Here is a 15,887-nt window from a genome sequence, read left to right as displayed (position 1 = left end):
ACCCAGTTTGTAGCCCCACCCCTCAGATCTCACCTCACCGTGATGTCATTTTGATGTCGTTGACGCAGGAAACAAATTTTGCTCAGTCACATTAATAACTGAAGAACAAGCCACTGCGACACCGCACTATTACTATTACTGTGACCACAGAAGAAAAGTACAACTCAATATTTACTGAAGTAAATAAAAATATTTTATCAGATCAGTTTGTTTTAATGACTCGATGTACTGTGATATATTTATACATATATATAAATTAAATATAAAATACATAGTCCAGTCTTTTCTGTGACGTCAAGCATCATCTATAAGTTGATGTTTTTAAATCACAGTATGATGCCGATGCTCTTGAAACTTTCCTGTGTCAACAACAAACATGCAGAACACGGAGCGCTCCACTGTTCCACCGTTTCACTGCCTCGTCAAAGTACAGAAGCCCCGAGAGGTGAAAGAACACGTCAGCGGTCAATTTATTTTAATATGTTTATTAGGCAGAGATAAAAAGTTATTAAAAGAAGAATATATATGTATTAGGAATATTATGAATAAATGATACTAAAGTGAAAGTAATAATAAAATATTATGAATCCATTGATCCAGCACCACCTGCTAAATACGTTTATAAAACTTGAACCTTCGTCTGGAACAAAAAGTGTTTTGATTTATTGTGCAGTCGTGTTGCACTTCAGCCTCTAGAGTCCAAAATGAGCATTACAACAACAAACATTGTTTTTCCCAGGTGAAAGAAAAACTTTATGATCCTGGTCAGAAAATATCTGTCTCTCGGAGCCTCTGTAGAAACACTTTCTTATCAGGCACAATTTAAAATGAATAACTTTCTGAATGGTTCATCAATGGTTTACTCTTGTTTTACAGATCAGCTCATTATTAGTTAGAAAGTTAGTTACAAACATGATTTTAAATAAGAAGTGAGACGAGGGTCAAACTGTCAGAGACGTCTCCCTGACACACAGCTTGATCTTATTGATTAATCATTAATAACTAATAACTGATCAGTAAAGGACCTGGTTTTTAATGAAGCATTAATGACGGTTTGTAAATTGTGCTGAAAGAAAGTTGTTTTGATGTGATGAGTAATTATCTCTTAATTAAGTACCTCATGTGGTCGGCCGAGTGTCGCCCCCTGCTGGCTGTTTAGTGAAGCTGGTGAATCTGTGGTTTCAGATGGAGGTGATCGTAGGCGACTTTGGGATCGTGGTGGTTCCTCGCGACGGAGCCGACACCGAGAGGATAATGAACCACTCGTCTGTTCTCCGCAGATACAAGGTGGGAGCAGGAGCAGGGTTCAGCCTGAAGGGGGAGCTGTTCCTCCTCCGTTGTCTCATCTTTGTGCTGCTCTGGTTTCAGGACAACATCATCGTGGTGAAGGACGACATGAACCACCCGCTGTCCATCGTCAGCTCCACCAAGAGCAGGTAGAGATTACACTCACACTGTGGAGTAACTGAGTACTCTTACTCCACTACATTTGTCCAACAGTTCCCTTTAGGAGACAAAGACGTTATTTAAATATAAAACTTGGTTTTCATTCACCAGAACTCAAGGTTGTTTCCCTGTTGCTATGGTTACACCTGGCGGAGTTTCCAGCCTCTGGATCAGAGACGTGTGTGAACTGATCTGGTTTCAGTTTGAAAACTCTGGTTTTGTGTTTTAGTCTGAACACAAACTGAGACTTTAGAAAACGATGCAGATCCTCCTTCAGAGGATTTTCTGTAACTTAGCAACCAACTGCAGAGACGACAACCTACTTCCTGTTTTCATCACATGATCAGTGTATGTTAATGGTCATGTGATGTGTGTTTTCAGGTTTAAGTGTAGACACAGTGATGTCAAGTATAACATGACTCCTCCCCCACAGACTGGCGCTGCAGCACGGTGACGGACACGTCGTGGATTATCTGACTCAGCCCGTCATCGACTACATCCTGCAGAGTCAGCTGTACATCACCGCCTCGGGATAGAGACACCGACCTGAACTGCATGACAACATGAAGAGAGAGAGTGTGTGTGTGTGTGTGTGTGGGGGGGGGGTCCATCCATCTACAAGCTATATATATACAGTATATATATATATATATATATATATGTATATATGTGTGTATATAGGGGTGGAGGTTGTGGTAATTACAGCGTTATGTCACTGGAAATGTTAACGGATAAGACTGTATCTTATCGACTGGATCAAGGCCGACGAGCTTCATGCAAGAACAACTCAGAAGTAAAAAAATGAAAGAAGCCAAACTTGATACGTTGAAAATTTAAAAGTTGAAAAAAGTTTGTTAACAAAGAAACAACAACTCTGACCTGAGGGGGGAGGAGTCATTCACATGTTCACCAGGAGGGGACGTCAGCTTCACTCAAGACACAGATGTCTCTCCGTCACCACGTTTTCATCACGCTCACAAACTTGTGCTTTTCTTTCTTTTGACGTCTCTTTTCCGAACCTGTGAGTTTAAGGTCGATTATCTGTTCACTGATCCGACATCTGTAAACATCTGTGAACAGTGTCAGTCAGAGAGCAGCTGGTGAACATGTGGAGCCAGATGTTTCCCTCAGGACGCGGTGGAGACCAAACACAGACAGAGGAGATAATTAACATCTCAGGTGTCGAATGTGACTCAACGTAAACTTCACGTCTTCCTGCATGAAGCCCGTGGGTTTGGTTTTTTTCGGACATCTCACCTGTACACGTGTCAACAGCAGTTTCAAACGTCGCTTAATCAGAGCTCAGCATGTGCTAAACCAAAGGTAACCATAGCAACAGTGCAGCTGCTTCAGGCTCCGCTAGCGGTCGAGTGAGCGGCGAAACAAACCGAACCCACGAACACTGAGTCAAACATTCAACAGATGTTTCCATGATGAAGATGAAGATGAAGAAGGGAACTTTTCTAAACCTAATCCTCAGCAGCAGGGTTGTTGCTGTTGTCGTTGTTGTGAGTGTGTTCCTCGTCACTCGCTCTGTTAGCCTGCATGCGTAGAGTCTGGTTCTAGCATGAAGTTAAAATCACTCTGTCGTGATCGTGTTTCAAAACAAGTCAAAATAACTCTGACAATAAACTGTGGGAATCATCTGCACCCACATTTTCTATTCACTCTGTCAATGCTCAGTGTGTGTGAGTGTGTGTGTGTGTCTGTCTGTGTGTGAGTGTGTGTGAGTGTGAGTGAGTGTGAGTATGTCTGTGTGTATGTGTGTGTGTGTGTCTGTATGTGTGTGTGTGTGCGTGTGTGCGTGCGTTTTCAGGGTCAGAGGTCAGACTTTGATCTTTGATTGTTAAATCAACACAATGTCAGATTTGCCCTCAGTCCACTCGGGGCTCCCCCTACAGGTAGGAGGTGTGATACAGGGACAGATCATATAATGACGTAGAATAAATTCAACAGCACAATATTGTGATTTCAGTATTATTTTGAATGACAGACAATAAACACAGACTTCCTGTGTGTTCTTCATATCTACGTTGCTGCATCAGAACATCATGGTTCTAAAAATCAAATCAAATCTTTTATAAATCTTTTTACGCTGCTCTCAAAATGTTTCTAAAGAAAATTACATGAAAGAAAACTTTTTCCACTTGTAGTTACACTCCTTGTCAGCAGGAGGTGCTGCAGCCGCGATGCTTACCCTGCATGCTCATTGTATATAACCCACTAGGAGACCACGGTCAGAACCCCCCAATGAGACCCCATGTCAAACTGTCTTTCAGAGGTTTGTCCCAGTAAACCCCCCGTCACAATCTGGTGTGTCTGAGACGTCACAGAGTCGGAACCAAACAATGACGTCTCGCTGCATCGATCCAGTAGATGAGTGTGACTCGATCTCATTTCATCATAAATCAACAAGAGAGAAAGTTTTGGTGTCAGGGGACTTTGAACCCAGCTCACTAGTAACAGGAACTCCAATTTATCAAGAACCCTCCCCCAAACTTAAGTCACAGAAAACAATGAATGTCCACTTAAATGTCCACAAGGTCAACTCCTTAGGCAGTTTGCTCAGTCCACAAAATGTCCACCAACAGAAAGAAGAAATCAGTGAAGGTCCTTCCTTCAAAATGCAGAAACACATCCGGGAACACAACGCACTGCAAAAACAAAAAGCCAAAAACAGAACTCACCAGGAGTCGAGTTGAGAAGAACTTCTGCGGACCTGGTCCTTCACTCACTCTGTGTTCTTTTCTTCCACTGGGTAAGGTATCAAAATGCAGAAAACCAGCTCCTGTCTTCTCCCTGTTCCTCCTCACTCCAAACTCCTGTCTCCCCAAACAATTCACCTCCTTTGTCCTCTAAGCCCCGCCCCCCCCTCACCTGAAGAGTGCTTGCAGCAGGACGCTGCACCGAGCCGCCTGGTGGCAGCGGCTGAGGAAAGAACTCAGCACTAAACCATTCAAAAGACAAACTTCCTGTCACACTTGTGACGGTGTCCTGACACGGCTTTGTTCATTCATTTATAATGTTTGGAAATAAAAACCTTTTCTTTCTGACACATTGTCTAATTATTTGTTTCTGCTTTTACTATTTTTATTTTCATTCTTTCAGAGCGTTAAAAACATTTTGGGCAGAAATGAAGAAACATTTTGATTTGATTAAAGTTTTAATGTGAAAAGAAAAAAGTCATTTAAATATTTGTGCAAATAAAAACTGTGAAATGTGAAAGAGTCAAAAAGTATATGTACAGATATAAATATCAAACATTCAGACGTCAGAAAAATACAGGTCGAAATTACAAACAGAAAAATATATTTTAATCTGTTGTATCGTTTTCATTAAAGAGGAACAATCTGTTGATAAGTGCAAAATCAAAACAAGTTTTTTCTGCTTCTGAAAAAAAACATTTTTTATGTTTATACTGTTTTATATTTCACGAGGACTCGTTCACCAGGACCCTGTGGTGATGTAACTGTTTATGGACCAATCACAAGCCTCAGGCCTCCTCGATGGGGGGGCTGTTAAAGCAGCCGGGGGGGATTTTAGACAGGATTTCCTCCAGGTTTTTGATGTCTCTCTGGATGGTGTCGATGTCCAGGTTGATGGTGGTCAGCCGGCGACGCAGTGCGTCCTCCTGCTGCTCCATGTCCCTGAAGCGAGGCCTCAGATGAGCCTCCACGTCTCTCTGAGCGTCGGCCAGAGACGCCTCCAGCTGCTTCAGGCGACTTTCATCCACCGTCCCGGGCTGGTCTGAGGAGGAGGAGGAGACTTTTACTGGAGTGAAGAATGTTTGACCTTTGACCTTTACCTCCTGTGATGTTTGAATCAGTTAGAAAACGACAAATGTTAACTCCTCTCCCCCCCGATCGCAAACCTTGAACTTACTCATGTTGTCCAGCAGGCGGCTGATATCTCTGAGTGTTTTACCCACGGCGTCTCTGGTCCGTCCGGCATTGCTGAAAGCGGCATCTGCTCCTATGGCAGCCTGCACAGGACACATTTACACGGTTACTCTCTGTGCGTCGATCGGTGAGTCAGCTCGCCTCCATGTGGACGCGTTACCTGCTCTGCTTCAGCCTCCAGATTCCTGGCGTCATCCAGCTCAACCTTCACGTCTCTCGTCAAGTCGCGCGCCTTCGTCTTCAGGTCCTCCGCCTCGCTGCTCAGTTTGGTGGCGTCACTCAGCAGGCCGACATTAGACGGCATCGACCCGAACATTCCCTGTAGAATACAAAGGAAACTTCAGGATGAAGCAGAAGTCCAACACCGGAACACGTGACACAGACATGGAGCTAAGCTAACGGTTGTTTTTGTGCTAAGCTAGGCTACACATGTGTTTTCACCTCCACACTGCTGACCAGGCCCTGCAGCTCATCCACGGTTCCCAGAGCGCTGTTGTAATCTTCAGACACGTCTCCGAGGACAGACAGCGTCTCCACATTGTTGCTAACGGCCTGCTGGATGGTGGCGTTGATCCCAGGAAGACGCCTGATGGCGGATTTGGCCTGAGCTCGACCACTGTCAATCTGCTTGTCGAACCCTGAGGAGAAGGAGGAGTCGCGTTCAGTCCGATGTTTCGTTTGTGGAGGAATGTTTTCACGAAGTGTGTCTGTACCTTTCAGCGCATTGAGGGCGTCGTCCAGCTCGTTGGTGTTGCTGCCGATTCGTCCCAGAGCAGCTTCAGTGTCGGCCTTCGCAACGTTGACTCGGTCCAGAAGCCCGTTGAAGCCCTGAACACGCACACACACACACACACACATTGTTTGTACTTCTATCTTAGTGAGGACACTCGTTGGCATCATACATTCCCTAACCTCAAACCAGGTCCATTAACGGTGGGTCAGACAGTGAGGACCAGACAAACGTCCTCACAAAGAGTCTGTGCAAGAGCACACTGGATGTTTGTCGACACTTTAACATTTTAACGTTATCGTTTAAACAGAAACATTTTGAAAGTGAACGCGACCTTAAGGAGAAAACAACTTTTCCTTCAGGTGCTGGAAGAGATTGACCAATCACAGCAGACCCTGACACTCTTCATCTGTTTGGAGGCGTGTCAGAATCCTAGGTGCAGATGTTTGTGCAGATGTTTGTGCAGATGTTTGTGCAGATGTTTGTGCAGATGTTTGTGCAGATGTTTCCTGATGTTTGTGTCAGTACCTGCTGAGCAGACTTCCCCCTGGCCAGCAGGTTCTGGGTGGCGGCTTTGTCTCGCTGCACGCCGTCCTGCAACGCCTCGAAGCCTGAGATGTTCTCCTCCACCTGACCTTTCAGGTCATCCAACTTGGAAACCATGGCATCAATCTCCCCCTGAGCATCATGGGAAATAGGGGAGGCGTTAAACAAAGGAGATTTCAAGTAGGATGTTTTCTAAGATCAGTTTTCTGAGAGTGAACTGTTTTCGACATCTAACAGCAGCTGTTACTTTCAGGGACGTCGGGATGTTGCGCTCCATGTTTGCGATGTTTTTCAACATTCCATCCGCCATCTTGCTCTCATCTTTAGCCTCGCCACTCAAACGGATGGCGTGGTCCTCCAGACCCTTCACCCTAGCCGAAGACTGATCAAACCTGAACACAAATGGACAAAGTATTTTTAATATCGTGTAGCGTCCTGAGGAAACTCACAACATCAGAGTGTCTGGTCCTCCGTGTTTGAAGCGCTGTGATTGGATGATCTTCATGTCTGTTGTCTCGTGAAACAGGAAGAGAGAGACTCTTTGGAGGAGAAGTTTGAGCAAACAGAAGCAACTCACGTTGTTTTCAGATCTCCAATCAGCTCTTTAACTTTATTCTCTTTGTTCATGAGAGTTCGGACCAGAGCCAGACTCTTCTCCGAGTCGCTCAGAGCTTTGCTGGCGGTCTCGTCCACGGCTGTGGCCTTCGTCTGGTGTCTGAGGGATGGACAGAGAGACGGGTCAGTGGAGAATATCGGACACTTTGGTATGTTTAATGATTACATATCAGAATCATGGACTCACTTATCTGCGAGGCTGGTCGCAGTTTGCACCAACGATGACAGGGTGTTTGAACCCAGGGGAGCGTCTCCGACAGGAAGTTCCTGCCAGGAGAGAAACAGGATTCGTCACAGCAACAAACACCAAAGTCTCAACATCTTTATATTCACTTATTATACTGGACATATAAACAATATCTATAAACCTATGCTTATATATTTTAATCTTAATACTTTTAAATCTCTAAACTATAAGATCAACTACCTGTTCTTCCAAAATAAAAGCCGCTGAATTGACTGTGATTGATTGAATTGATTAACCAGCTGATCGGAGGTTGGTCTAAAGTCTGACAGCTGATTGGTCGAAAGTCTTACAGCTGATCGGAGGTTGGTCTTGGCCTCCTCCAGTTTGCGTTTCATCGCGGTCATCAAAGTCTGCACGTCCTCCACCTCCGTCTTGTACTTCCTCTGTTGTTGTTTGATGTCGTCGACCGTGTCGCCGATGTTTTGGATGTTCTGACCCTCGACCAGCTGACTCCTGCTGATGGACGACAGACGGCCCTGCAGCCTCTTCTCCATTTCTATTGGACACAGGAGATGTGGAATAATCAGGTCATGATATCGATTTGAACTTCTGAAAACTTTCTCCACAACTTCTCTCAAACAGAAAATAACTTTTTGTGGAACACGTTGTCCAATTACACTTTTTAACTCCCAAAAAATTCAAAAACATGTTTTAAGGAGCATGTCAAGCCAACAGGTGGCGATATAACCACAACTTTAGAGTCAGGCAGCCCAAAAAATATTGAAAAAACAGTACAATGATACTTTTATACTTTTTTACTTTTTTCGTTTTAAAAATACCCATGAGCACTTGGAAAGCTGTAGTTCTTCCCGTGTCCACTAGATGCTGCTATAAAACTCTGATTTGAAATCAATGAATGCAGCGACATCCTCTCACCTGTCAGTTCCTCTGTGTCGTCTTGCAAGTCTTCAACCAGGTGCTCAGCAGTTCTCAGAGCGGCCTCCATGGTGGCGCTGTTGGCCAGAGTCAAACCTCCATCCATGTGTGAGAGTCGAGTCTCCAGCTCCTTCAGTCTGGCGGCGTAAACGTCCACCTGAGCACAGGAAACACGTTCAGACTTTAAACTGTGACACACAGACGTTCTTTGAAAATTCCAAATTCTCCGACATGAAACTTCACCATCTGTTAAATCATCTCAAAAGTCACTCAATCATTTTTATATTTTCTTATGTTCTTGTTGTTTTGTCTCTTGCAGCTGATTTGAACTGTGGTTAACACTGATGTGAACGATGAGTCACTTCAACATTTGCTGACTCGTGGCGTCTTGTGGTCGTCACCTGTGTCTTGATGGGGCTGAAACATCGGGGGCAGTGGGAGCGTTGACACCTCAGGCCCTCGAAGTCTGGTCTGCAGCGACAGCGGCCGGTGTCGTCACACTGTCTGGACTCAGAGCCTTGAAGGTCACAGTCACACGCTGTGAGAACAAGCGTCAGAAACATTTACACTATTAAAAACCCACGGAGCTTCATTCATTACACAGTAAAACTCAGGCTGCAGAGGGCGCTGTTTCTCAGTAAGGCCCAATCCCATTTCACCCCTTAGCCCTTCCCATTCATTTTTCGCATTCACGTGTAGGGGCAGGCTGTCCCAATACCTCCCAAGACCTTTTGGGACAGAGGGGAAGGGCCAAGCGTTCGAAATGAAGATTTTTCAGACCCTCACTTCAAACCTAGGGTTAGGAAATTAGGAAATGGAAATTTCCCAGAATGTCTTGCGAATCACAGGCAAGCTGAGAGAGACCTACAAATGTATACATTTCTTAATTAATAATGATTTAAAAATGGAACAAAAAGATTGCTAGCGCTGGCGTTAGCAGCACAGATGTTACCTGGATATTAAAGGTTTGTTACTTTAGTAACTGCAAACAACAGCATTGGTTTATTTAAGATCTCAACAATGTTATTACAATGACGTCTCTCGTCTGTTCACATTGACAACTTGTGAGTCCTGCGTTAATGACATCACCTCCTGTTACTCGGTTCTTACGTTTGCAGGCGTCAGTGAGTCGGCTGCGGTAGAATCCTCTCACACAGGCCTCGCAGCTCCGCCCCTTCGTGTTGTTCACACACCTCAGACACTCACCGCTGCTGCGGTCGCAGCTTCCTTCCACGCTTACGTCAATGTGGCTGTTACAGTCACAGGGTCTGCAAGGGCGGCGCTCTCCGGTGACTCCTGCTGGGTCGCCATAGAAACCCTCCTGACAGACGTCACAGCGAGGACCTGAAGTCAGACAGAAGAAACAACGTCATGTTTAAATATCTTATTTCAGTTTGAATGATTATAACTTTATATTTCCAGCTGGCTCATTACATAGAGCTCAGGTCTCCCCAGAACATCTGATCCATTGTTCTGTTTCACCTGGTTACACCACATGTGTCCTCGACTTGGTCTACGAAGTAGATTGAGAGGTCCACAGAGGCCCAGCTGAAATGTTTGATCGACAGAGGACTTCCTCTTGACATCAGCAGCTGTTGCTCAATTGCATCATTAGCTACTTTTAGTAACTGCAGCTTAACCATCTGAATAGCTTGTTAGCTTCCTCACCGACGCACAGTGAATCTTGGGATAGGTGGCCTGACGAGGTTGTTGGCTGCTTACTATGACAGTTGGTTTTCACAAGCCTCTGAAGGACCTGGACCAGACGGGTAAGATGTTCTCACCCAGTCCAGACTCTCATTGAAACCCAACACCCACAGGAAGCTGGTGTTCATTGAATAACATGTCAAACATTGCTGCTGCATCCTTCCTCTTCCTCTGTCCTCAAAGACTTTACCTCATTTCAGATTCACTTAGTCAATAATCAGGCTCAATTTTCACCTGCAGTGACATCACAGTGACCAAAGAGGAGCCGAATGTTTTCATCTGACTCTGGGTCTTACCGGTGGTTCCGGTCGGACAGCTGTCACACTGAGGCTGCAGTGAACCAGTGGCCAGGGAGCAGGACACTCCCTCTGGACAGGGACACTTCACACAGGTGTTGGGGCTCCCAGGGCTCTTCCAGGGGTCCCGGTAAGACCCCTGAGAGCAGCTCTGCTCTCCGGGCGTCTCATCAGCGGAGTAACAGTCTCCGGTCTGAGGGTCACAGCTGCCTCCTCTGCAGCTGCAGGGCTCGCAGGGGCTGAAGGCTCCATCTGCTGGGGTGCTGCGCCTGAAACCAGCCATGCAACGTTCGCAGAACTCGCCCTCATACCCTGTGGGGCAGCTGCAGGTGTGGACCCAGCGGGCCGGGACGCCAACGTCACGCCGTGCTGACACTAACTGAACGTTGTCAAGGTAACCACGTCCTGAAAAGACACAACAGTTAAACACCAGGGTCACTCAGCTGCTGTTTCAGGAAAATTGCTGCTGAAGTATAAACGGACCGTTTTCACCAAAAGTCGCCCGGATCTTGACGGCGGTGAGATTCTGCAGGAGCTTCTGGAACTGGAAGGAGGAGATCTGAGGACGCCACCTGCTACCGGGCTTCTCGTCCAATCTGATCATCCGACAGAACACACAGTTTCACACTTTACAACTCAAACTGCAACCGACTCACTCTTTATAGTATATAATATAAATATATATCTATATATATACAGTCTTGGATATATATATATATAAATACATGTGTGTGTATATACTGTATGTATACGATGTGTTTGTGTTCCCAGTGAATGGTGTGTCTTATTGTCAGAGTCTCAGCAGCAGATTTGTTTCTACTCGCTCTGCAACTTCAGGAATGTGAAGAAAAAATGTTAAAGTGGAAGCGAGGATGAGATCAGATGTCACGGCAGGAGGTGTGTCTTTTAACCACGGAGGAGCACCAGGTGGGTGGAGCCTATCAGATTACTGACCTGAAGCTGTAGTTGATTTTCTTTCCACAGGGGACGATGGATCGCAGGTCGCCCAGCGAGGCCGAAACTCTCACACCACCACCTTCAAGGACCACGTCATCGGTGGACGGGTGTCGGGTGCCACGGTCCAGACGCAGAGAGAAGGAAAGGTTCTGACCATAACTTAGCAACTGGTTCCCCAGGTAAGGAGCTGTGGAGGAGGAGAGGAAACACCTGGTGAGGAAAGAAAAGATAGAAGAGAGAGACACGATCGGAGGGGAAAGGAGGAAAGTAAGATTTAGGCAAGAAGAAAAGGGGAAAGTGAAGAAAGAGGAGGAGGGGAAAATAAATGAAAGAAAGACAATAAGACAATGTGAGGAGGTGAAGGAGAGGGGGAGGAGACAGGAAAATAAAGAAATCAGAGAGTGAGTCATGAAAGGTGAAGAAGGAAGGTCAGGGAGGCGGGTCTTATTCTCACCTGGGGCGTACAGGTAGACCGGCAGACTGTTTTTAGAGATGACCTCCAGGTCCAGGTGTGTTGGGGACCATCGGAAGTGAACATCTGCGGGGGTGAGGCCCTGAGTCGTCGCTGCCGTCCAACCCTCCATACCTTAAACAACACGACACACACTTCCTGATGCTTTCGTTTTAAAAATGAATCCCACAATGAATTGCTGAAGCTAACATTAGTCTTTTATTGTGAAGGGAAGTGGTGAGCGGTTACCGTCGGTAAAGGTCGACGTGATGTTGTGGACGGAGAAACCGAACTGTGCAGAACATCTGCTGCTGTGGCCGTAACAGAAACATGTCTGTCGACTCCCAGAATCCTCTCTGAGCTGACGTCTGAGAACCACGACGAGGCGCGAGGAGGCAGAGATGGACAAGAACAACCACAAGTTCAATTTGAAGCAGTGAAAGGAGTGGAAGAGAAAGATGAAACAGAAGCGCTGGAAGAAGTTCAACCAACATGTTAACATTTATTTGAAGTGCAAAGACTGAAAGGAATCACAGAGCAGTTTGAAGGATCGACACTGAACGAAGCTGAAATGACAAATAAGACAAAAGTACTGAACAAAAAACAATAACATTTAAACCCTGAAAGACGTTAAAGGTGCGAGAACGAAAGAGTTCATCTGTTGTTGAAAGGAACTAAAGTGGCAGAGGGAATTCAAGCAGTGAAACGAGTTAAAGATTCAGCAGAAGTGCAAATACAAGAATACGTTTAAAGTACAGACACAAAGGAGTTGAAATGATCGGAGTGAAGAGAAACTGGGCACATTGAACATGTGTTAGGTAAAAGTGCTGATGGGAAGTGAAGTGTGTAACTGTAGTTAAAATGTGAATTAAAGTGAAAGCACTGAAGCGTCAGTTGCAGGGAAAGAGCCAATTCAAGTGCAAACAACAAAAGTCTGATTGTTGAGCTGTACACCAAGATAGGCAGTGAAAACAATGAAAGATTGAAATGAGATGCAAACAGAGAGGAACTGAAGAGTGTATTGATCTAAAAGTGAAGAACGTTTCAGTGGGAAGAAGAAAAATGAGAAGAAAGAGCTGAAGTGTTAGTTGAGCTGTAGCCGATGAAACATAGTGAAAGAGGAGTTCAAACACAGAAAGGCAAATAACAGTGAGAGGAGTTAAAGTGTCAGCGAGAGCGGAGCTGAAGAAATCTGAGATTCAATGAAACTTCAGTCATGAAAACTGTTAAGAGACAGTTTGAGTGAAAGCTCAACAAGAATTAATGTCAGTGAAGTGAAAGTGTGAAAATACATGAATGATGTTGACACAGTGATAAAAGTAGAAGCACAGGAAGCGACAGTTGAGTCAAAGATGTAAAAAGAGTTGAAGCGACAGTTGAGTTGACATCATCCCTGTAAGATTTTTGAAAAATTATAATGTGTGAATGAAGAGAGTTGTTTACCTTTTCGAGCAGCCATTCGGTCCGATTGGTCCGTCTGGACAGCTGTTGCATTTATCTCCTGACACGCCTTCTTTACAGCTGCAGCGCCCCCTGCTGTCACATGTAGCACTGACAGACCCTGGAGGACAAGCAACAGTTTGAGACGTCCAGCACCTGTAAGAAGTCTCTGAGGACAGTGTGTGGTGCTTTCTCACCTGTAGTGTTGCAGCGGCAAGGCGTGCAGCTCAGTGCCGCCCCCTCCAGGAAGAAGCCGGCCTTGCAGTGCTGGCAGTGGCGTCCCTCAGTGTTTCCCTGACAGTCGACGCAGTGTAAACCCAGAGCGTCTCGAAGGCAGTACTGAGATCTCCCATTGCACTCGCATCGAACTGTTGCTGCCGGACGACACGAAGAAAATGTATTTTATTGATCTTTTAATTTTTATTCATTTTCTTAACTAATCTCACTCTTCAGGCTGTTTTGTATTTGAAATTGTATAATTTAGTTACTGTTCGTCTCAGTGTCGTGGTTTTAGACAACTTGATGGAACGTGATGGAAATCTTAATATATTATATATATTATGACAGGGCTTTTCAGAGTGTGGGACGCGCTCTCCAATGGGGGGCTAATTCTCCCACTTTGAAAACCCCTGTATTATGATATCTAATTTATGACGTCTTCGTCTTCTACGTGTTCGGCTCCTCTTCTTCATCCTGAGAGATTCGTGTTCTTCCAGTTTCACGTCCGTCACGTGTTAGAAACCTCAGAGAACAATAACGTTAATACCACTGCTCTATTTATCATATGTGCAGTTTATTTATTAAATGACATCTTGTTGCACTGACAATAAACATATCTGTGATGTAATATCATTCAATGTGTTCTGTAAATGGTAATGAAACTTAAACATGGCCCTTAATCCTCACTTTTTATGGAGCGACACCCAGTGGCCAGAAGTGGGTTGTGCATCCATCCCTTTCTTGTGAACACATTATCTCAAGAACACCTTGAGATAATCTTCTCAAATGTGGTACAAACTTCTCTTTGACTCACAGATGAACTGATTAGATTTCAGAGGTCAAAGGTCACAGTGACCTCATGTAGACTGAAACTTGACTATTTAGTGGAGAAACACGCACAGGACAATGGTTTCAGTTATGATGTCAAATATTAGCAGCAGAATCTGTGTTTTTTAATATATATAAAGTTAATACATCAGTATTGACATCAGTTCTTACTCTTAAAGTTCAGTTAACCCCTCTGAGGATGGATTAAAGAGAATAAAGTGTAGTTGTTTCATCCTGATAAACTAAACTTTGTGTTTCTTGTCGTTGATGATGAAGTTTACGATTCTAGTTTTGTTCTGCAGTGAGAACAGACAAGACAAAAGCAAAAGAAATGAGATGAGCTGCAGAGGAGTGAGAGAGTTTAAAGATGCTGAGCTGCTTCAGCCTCCAGATTAAAACATCAGAGTCAAAGCAAAGAGAAGTAAAGAAGGTTTGACACTTACAGTAAAACGTGTTTGTGGCCTGGACGAGACAAAGTGCAGATAAAAGCGTGCAGAGTAAAATCCAGCTGCTGCTCCACATGTTGATCAAATGTGTTCAGACAAAAATCATCCAGCTCCTCAAAGAGTCGTCTTTTAACTTCTCTGCTGCTGCAGGTCTGAACAGGCTGCACATACTGGCTCACACTTACTCACATGTGATTCACACACACACACACACACACACACACACACACACACACACACACACAGTCAGAGGATATGACGGCGGCAGTGTGTCAGCCTCTGTGTGTCGGGACAGTCTGGGGCGTTGTTCTGGACTCTTCCATCACATTTACATTTTTACAACACAAAGACGTTTCACAAGACAGAAAATTAAAAATCATGAGTGTGGACGTGAAGCTCGCTCTGTTCCTGAAACATGAAGATCACAGCTGAGGAGAAATCCTTAATCTATCAATACACAACATCTGAAGGAGGAAGAGTTTCACTCTCCAGAAAAATAAAAACACTCATCAACAAGATCAATAAAATCAAACGCTGATAATGGTCCAAACATATATCAACATTTTCATAATTCTGTTAATGATGATTTTATTTGTGTCTCCTGAGGTTATAAACTGCAGTGTTTGTTTGAATCACAGTCTGCAGCTGAGGTAGGACACACCCTGAACCTCACACACACACACACACACACACACACACACACACACACACACACGGTTGTTCTATCATAGTGAGGACTCTAAACTCTAACTTTAACTATAACTCTAACTCTACTTTAACTCTAAATAACTCTAACTCTAACTAACTCCAACTAACTCTAAGTCCAACTAACTGTAACTCTAACTAACTGTAACTCTAACTAACTCTAACTAACTCTAACTCTAACTAACTCTAACTCTAACTCTAACTAACTCTAACTCTAACTAACTCTAACTCTAACTCTAACTAACTCTAACTCTAACTAACTCTAACTCTAACTAACTCTAACTAACTCTAACTCTAACTCTAACTCTAACTAACTCTAACTCTAACTAACTCTAACTAACTCTAACTCTAACTCTAACTCTAACTCTAACTCTAACTAACTCTAACTCTAACTCTAACTCTAACTAACTCTAACTAACTCTAACTAACTCTAACTCTAACTCTAACTCTAACTAACTCTAACTCTAACTAACTCTAAC

At 44.3% G+C, this 15,887-nt stretch overlaps 2 protein-coding genes across 3 annotated transcripts in view; one reads left to right on the top strand and one right to left on the bottom strand.

Moving 5' to 3' along the window:
- The window catches only part of nmnat2 (nicotinamide nucleotide adenylyltransferase 2), an 8,128-nt gene extending 5,015 nt beyond the window's left edge, over positions 1–3,113 (top strand). For both annotated transcript variants that reach the window (XM_069511479.1, XM_069511478.1), the window contains 3 exons: positions 1,186–1,287; positions 1,369–1,436; positions 1,880–3,113. In XM_069511479.1, the coding sequence (XP_069367580.1) occupies positions 1,186–1,287; positions 1,369–1,436; positions 1,880–1,900 (191 nt within the window). In that variant the 3' untranslated portion in view covers positions 1,901–3,113. The remainder of the gene's footprint in view (positions 1–1,185; positions 1,288–1,368; positions 1,437–1,879) is intronic.
- A 1,488-nt stretch (positions 3,114–4,601) lies between these two features.
- lamc2 (laminin, gamma 2) lies at positions 4,602–14,885 on the bottom strand. The gene is made up of 21 exons (XM_069511372.1): positions 14,701–14,885; positions 13,408–13,584; positions 13,214–13,331; positions 12,020–12,138; positions 11,774–11,905; positions 11,317–11,506; positions 10,846–10,958; positions 10,363–10,767; positions 9,470–9,703; positions 8,761–8,897; positions 8,360–8,516; positions 7,774–7,979; positions 7,424–7,503; positions 7,199–7,336; positions 6,869–7,013; positions 6,604–6,753; positions 6,059–6,173; positions 5,787–5,983; positions 5,506–5,664; positions 5,329–5,428; positions 4,602–5,193 (listed from the first exon to the last, which is right to left on the bottom strand). The coding sequence occupies exons 1-21, from the start codon at positions 14,777–14,779 to the stop codon at positions 4,940–4,942; spliced, it is 3,405 nt and encodes a 1,134-aa protein (XP_069367473.1). The 5' UTR covers positions 14,780–14,885; the 3' UTR covers positions 4,602–4,939.
- Between the last annotated feature and the right edge of the window lie 1,002 nt (positions 14,886–15,887).

Source organism: Paralichthys olivaceus, chromosome 16, assembly GCF_024713975.1.
Source record: "Paralichthys olivaceus isolate ysfri-2021 chromosome 16, ASM2471397v2, whole genome shotgun sequence".
NCBI classification, from domain to species: domain Eukaryota; kingdom Metazoa; phylum Chordata; class Actinopteri; order Pleuronectiformes; family Paralichthyidae; genus Paralichthys; species Paralichthys olivaceus.
Note: the sequence above shows the minus strand (reverse complement) of the source record. Positions and strands in the feature narration are given on the sequence as shown.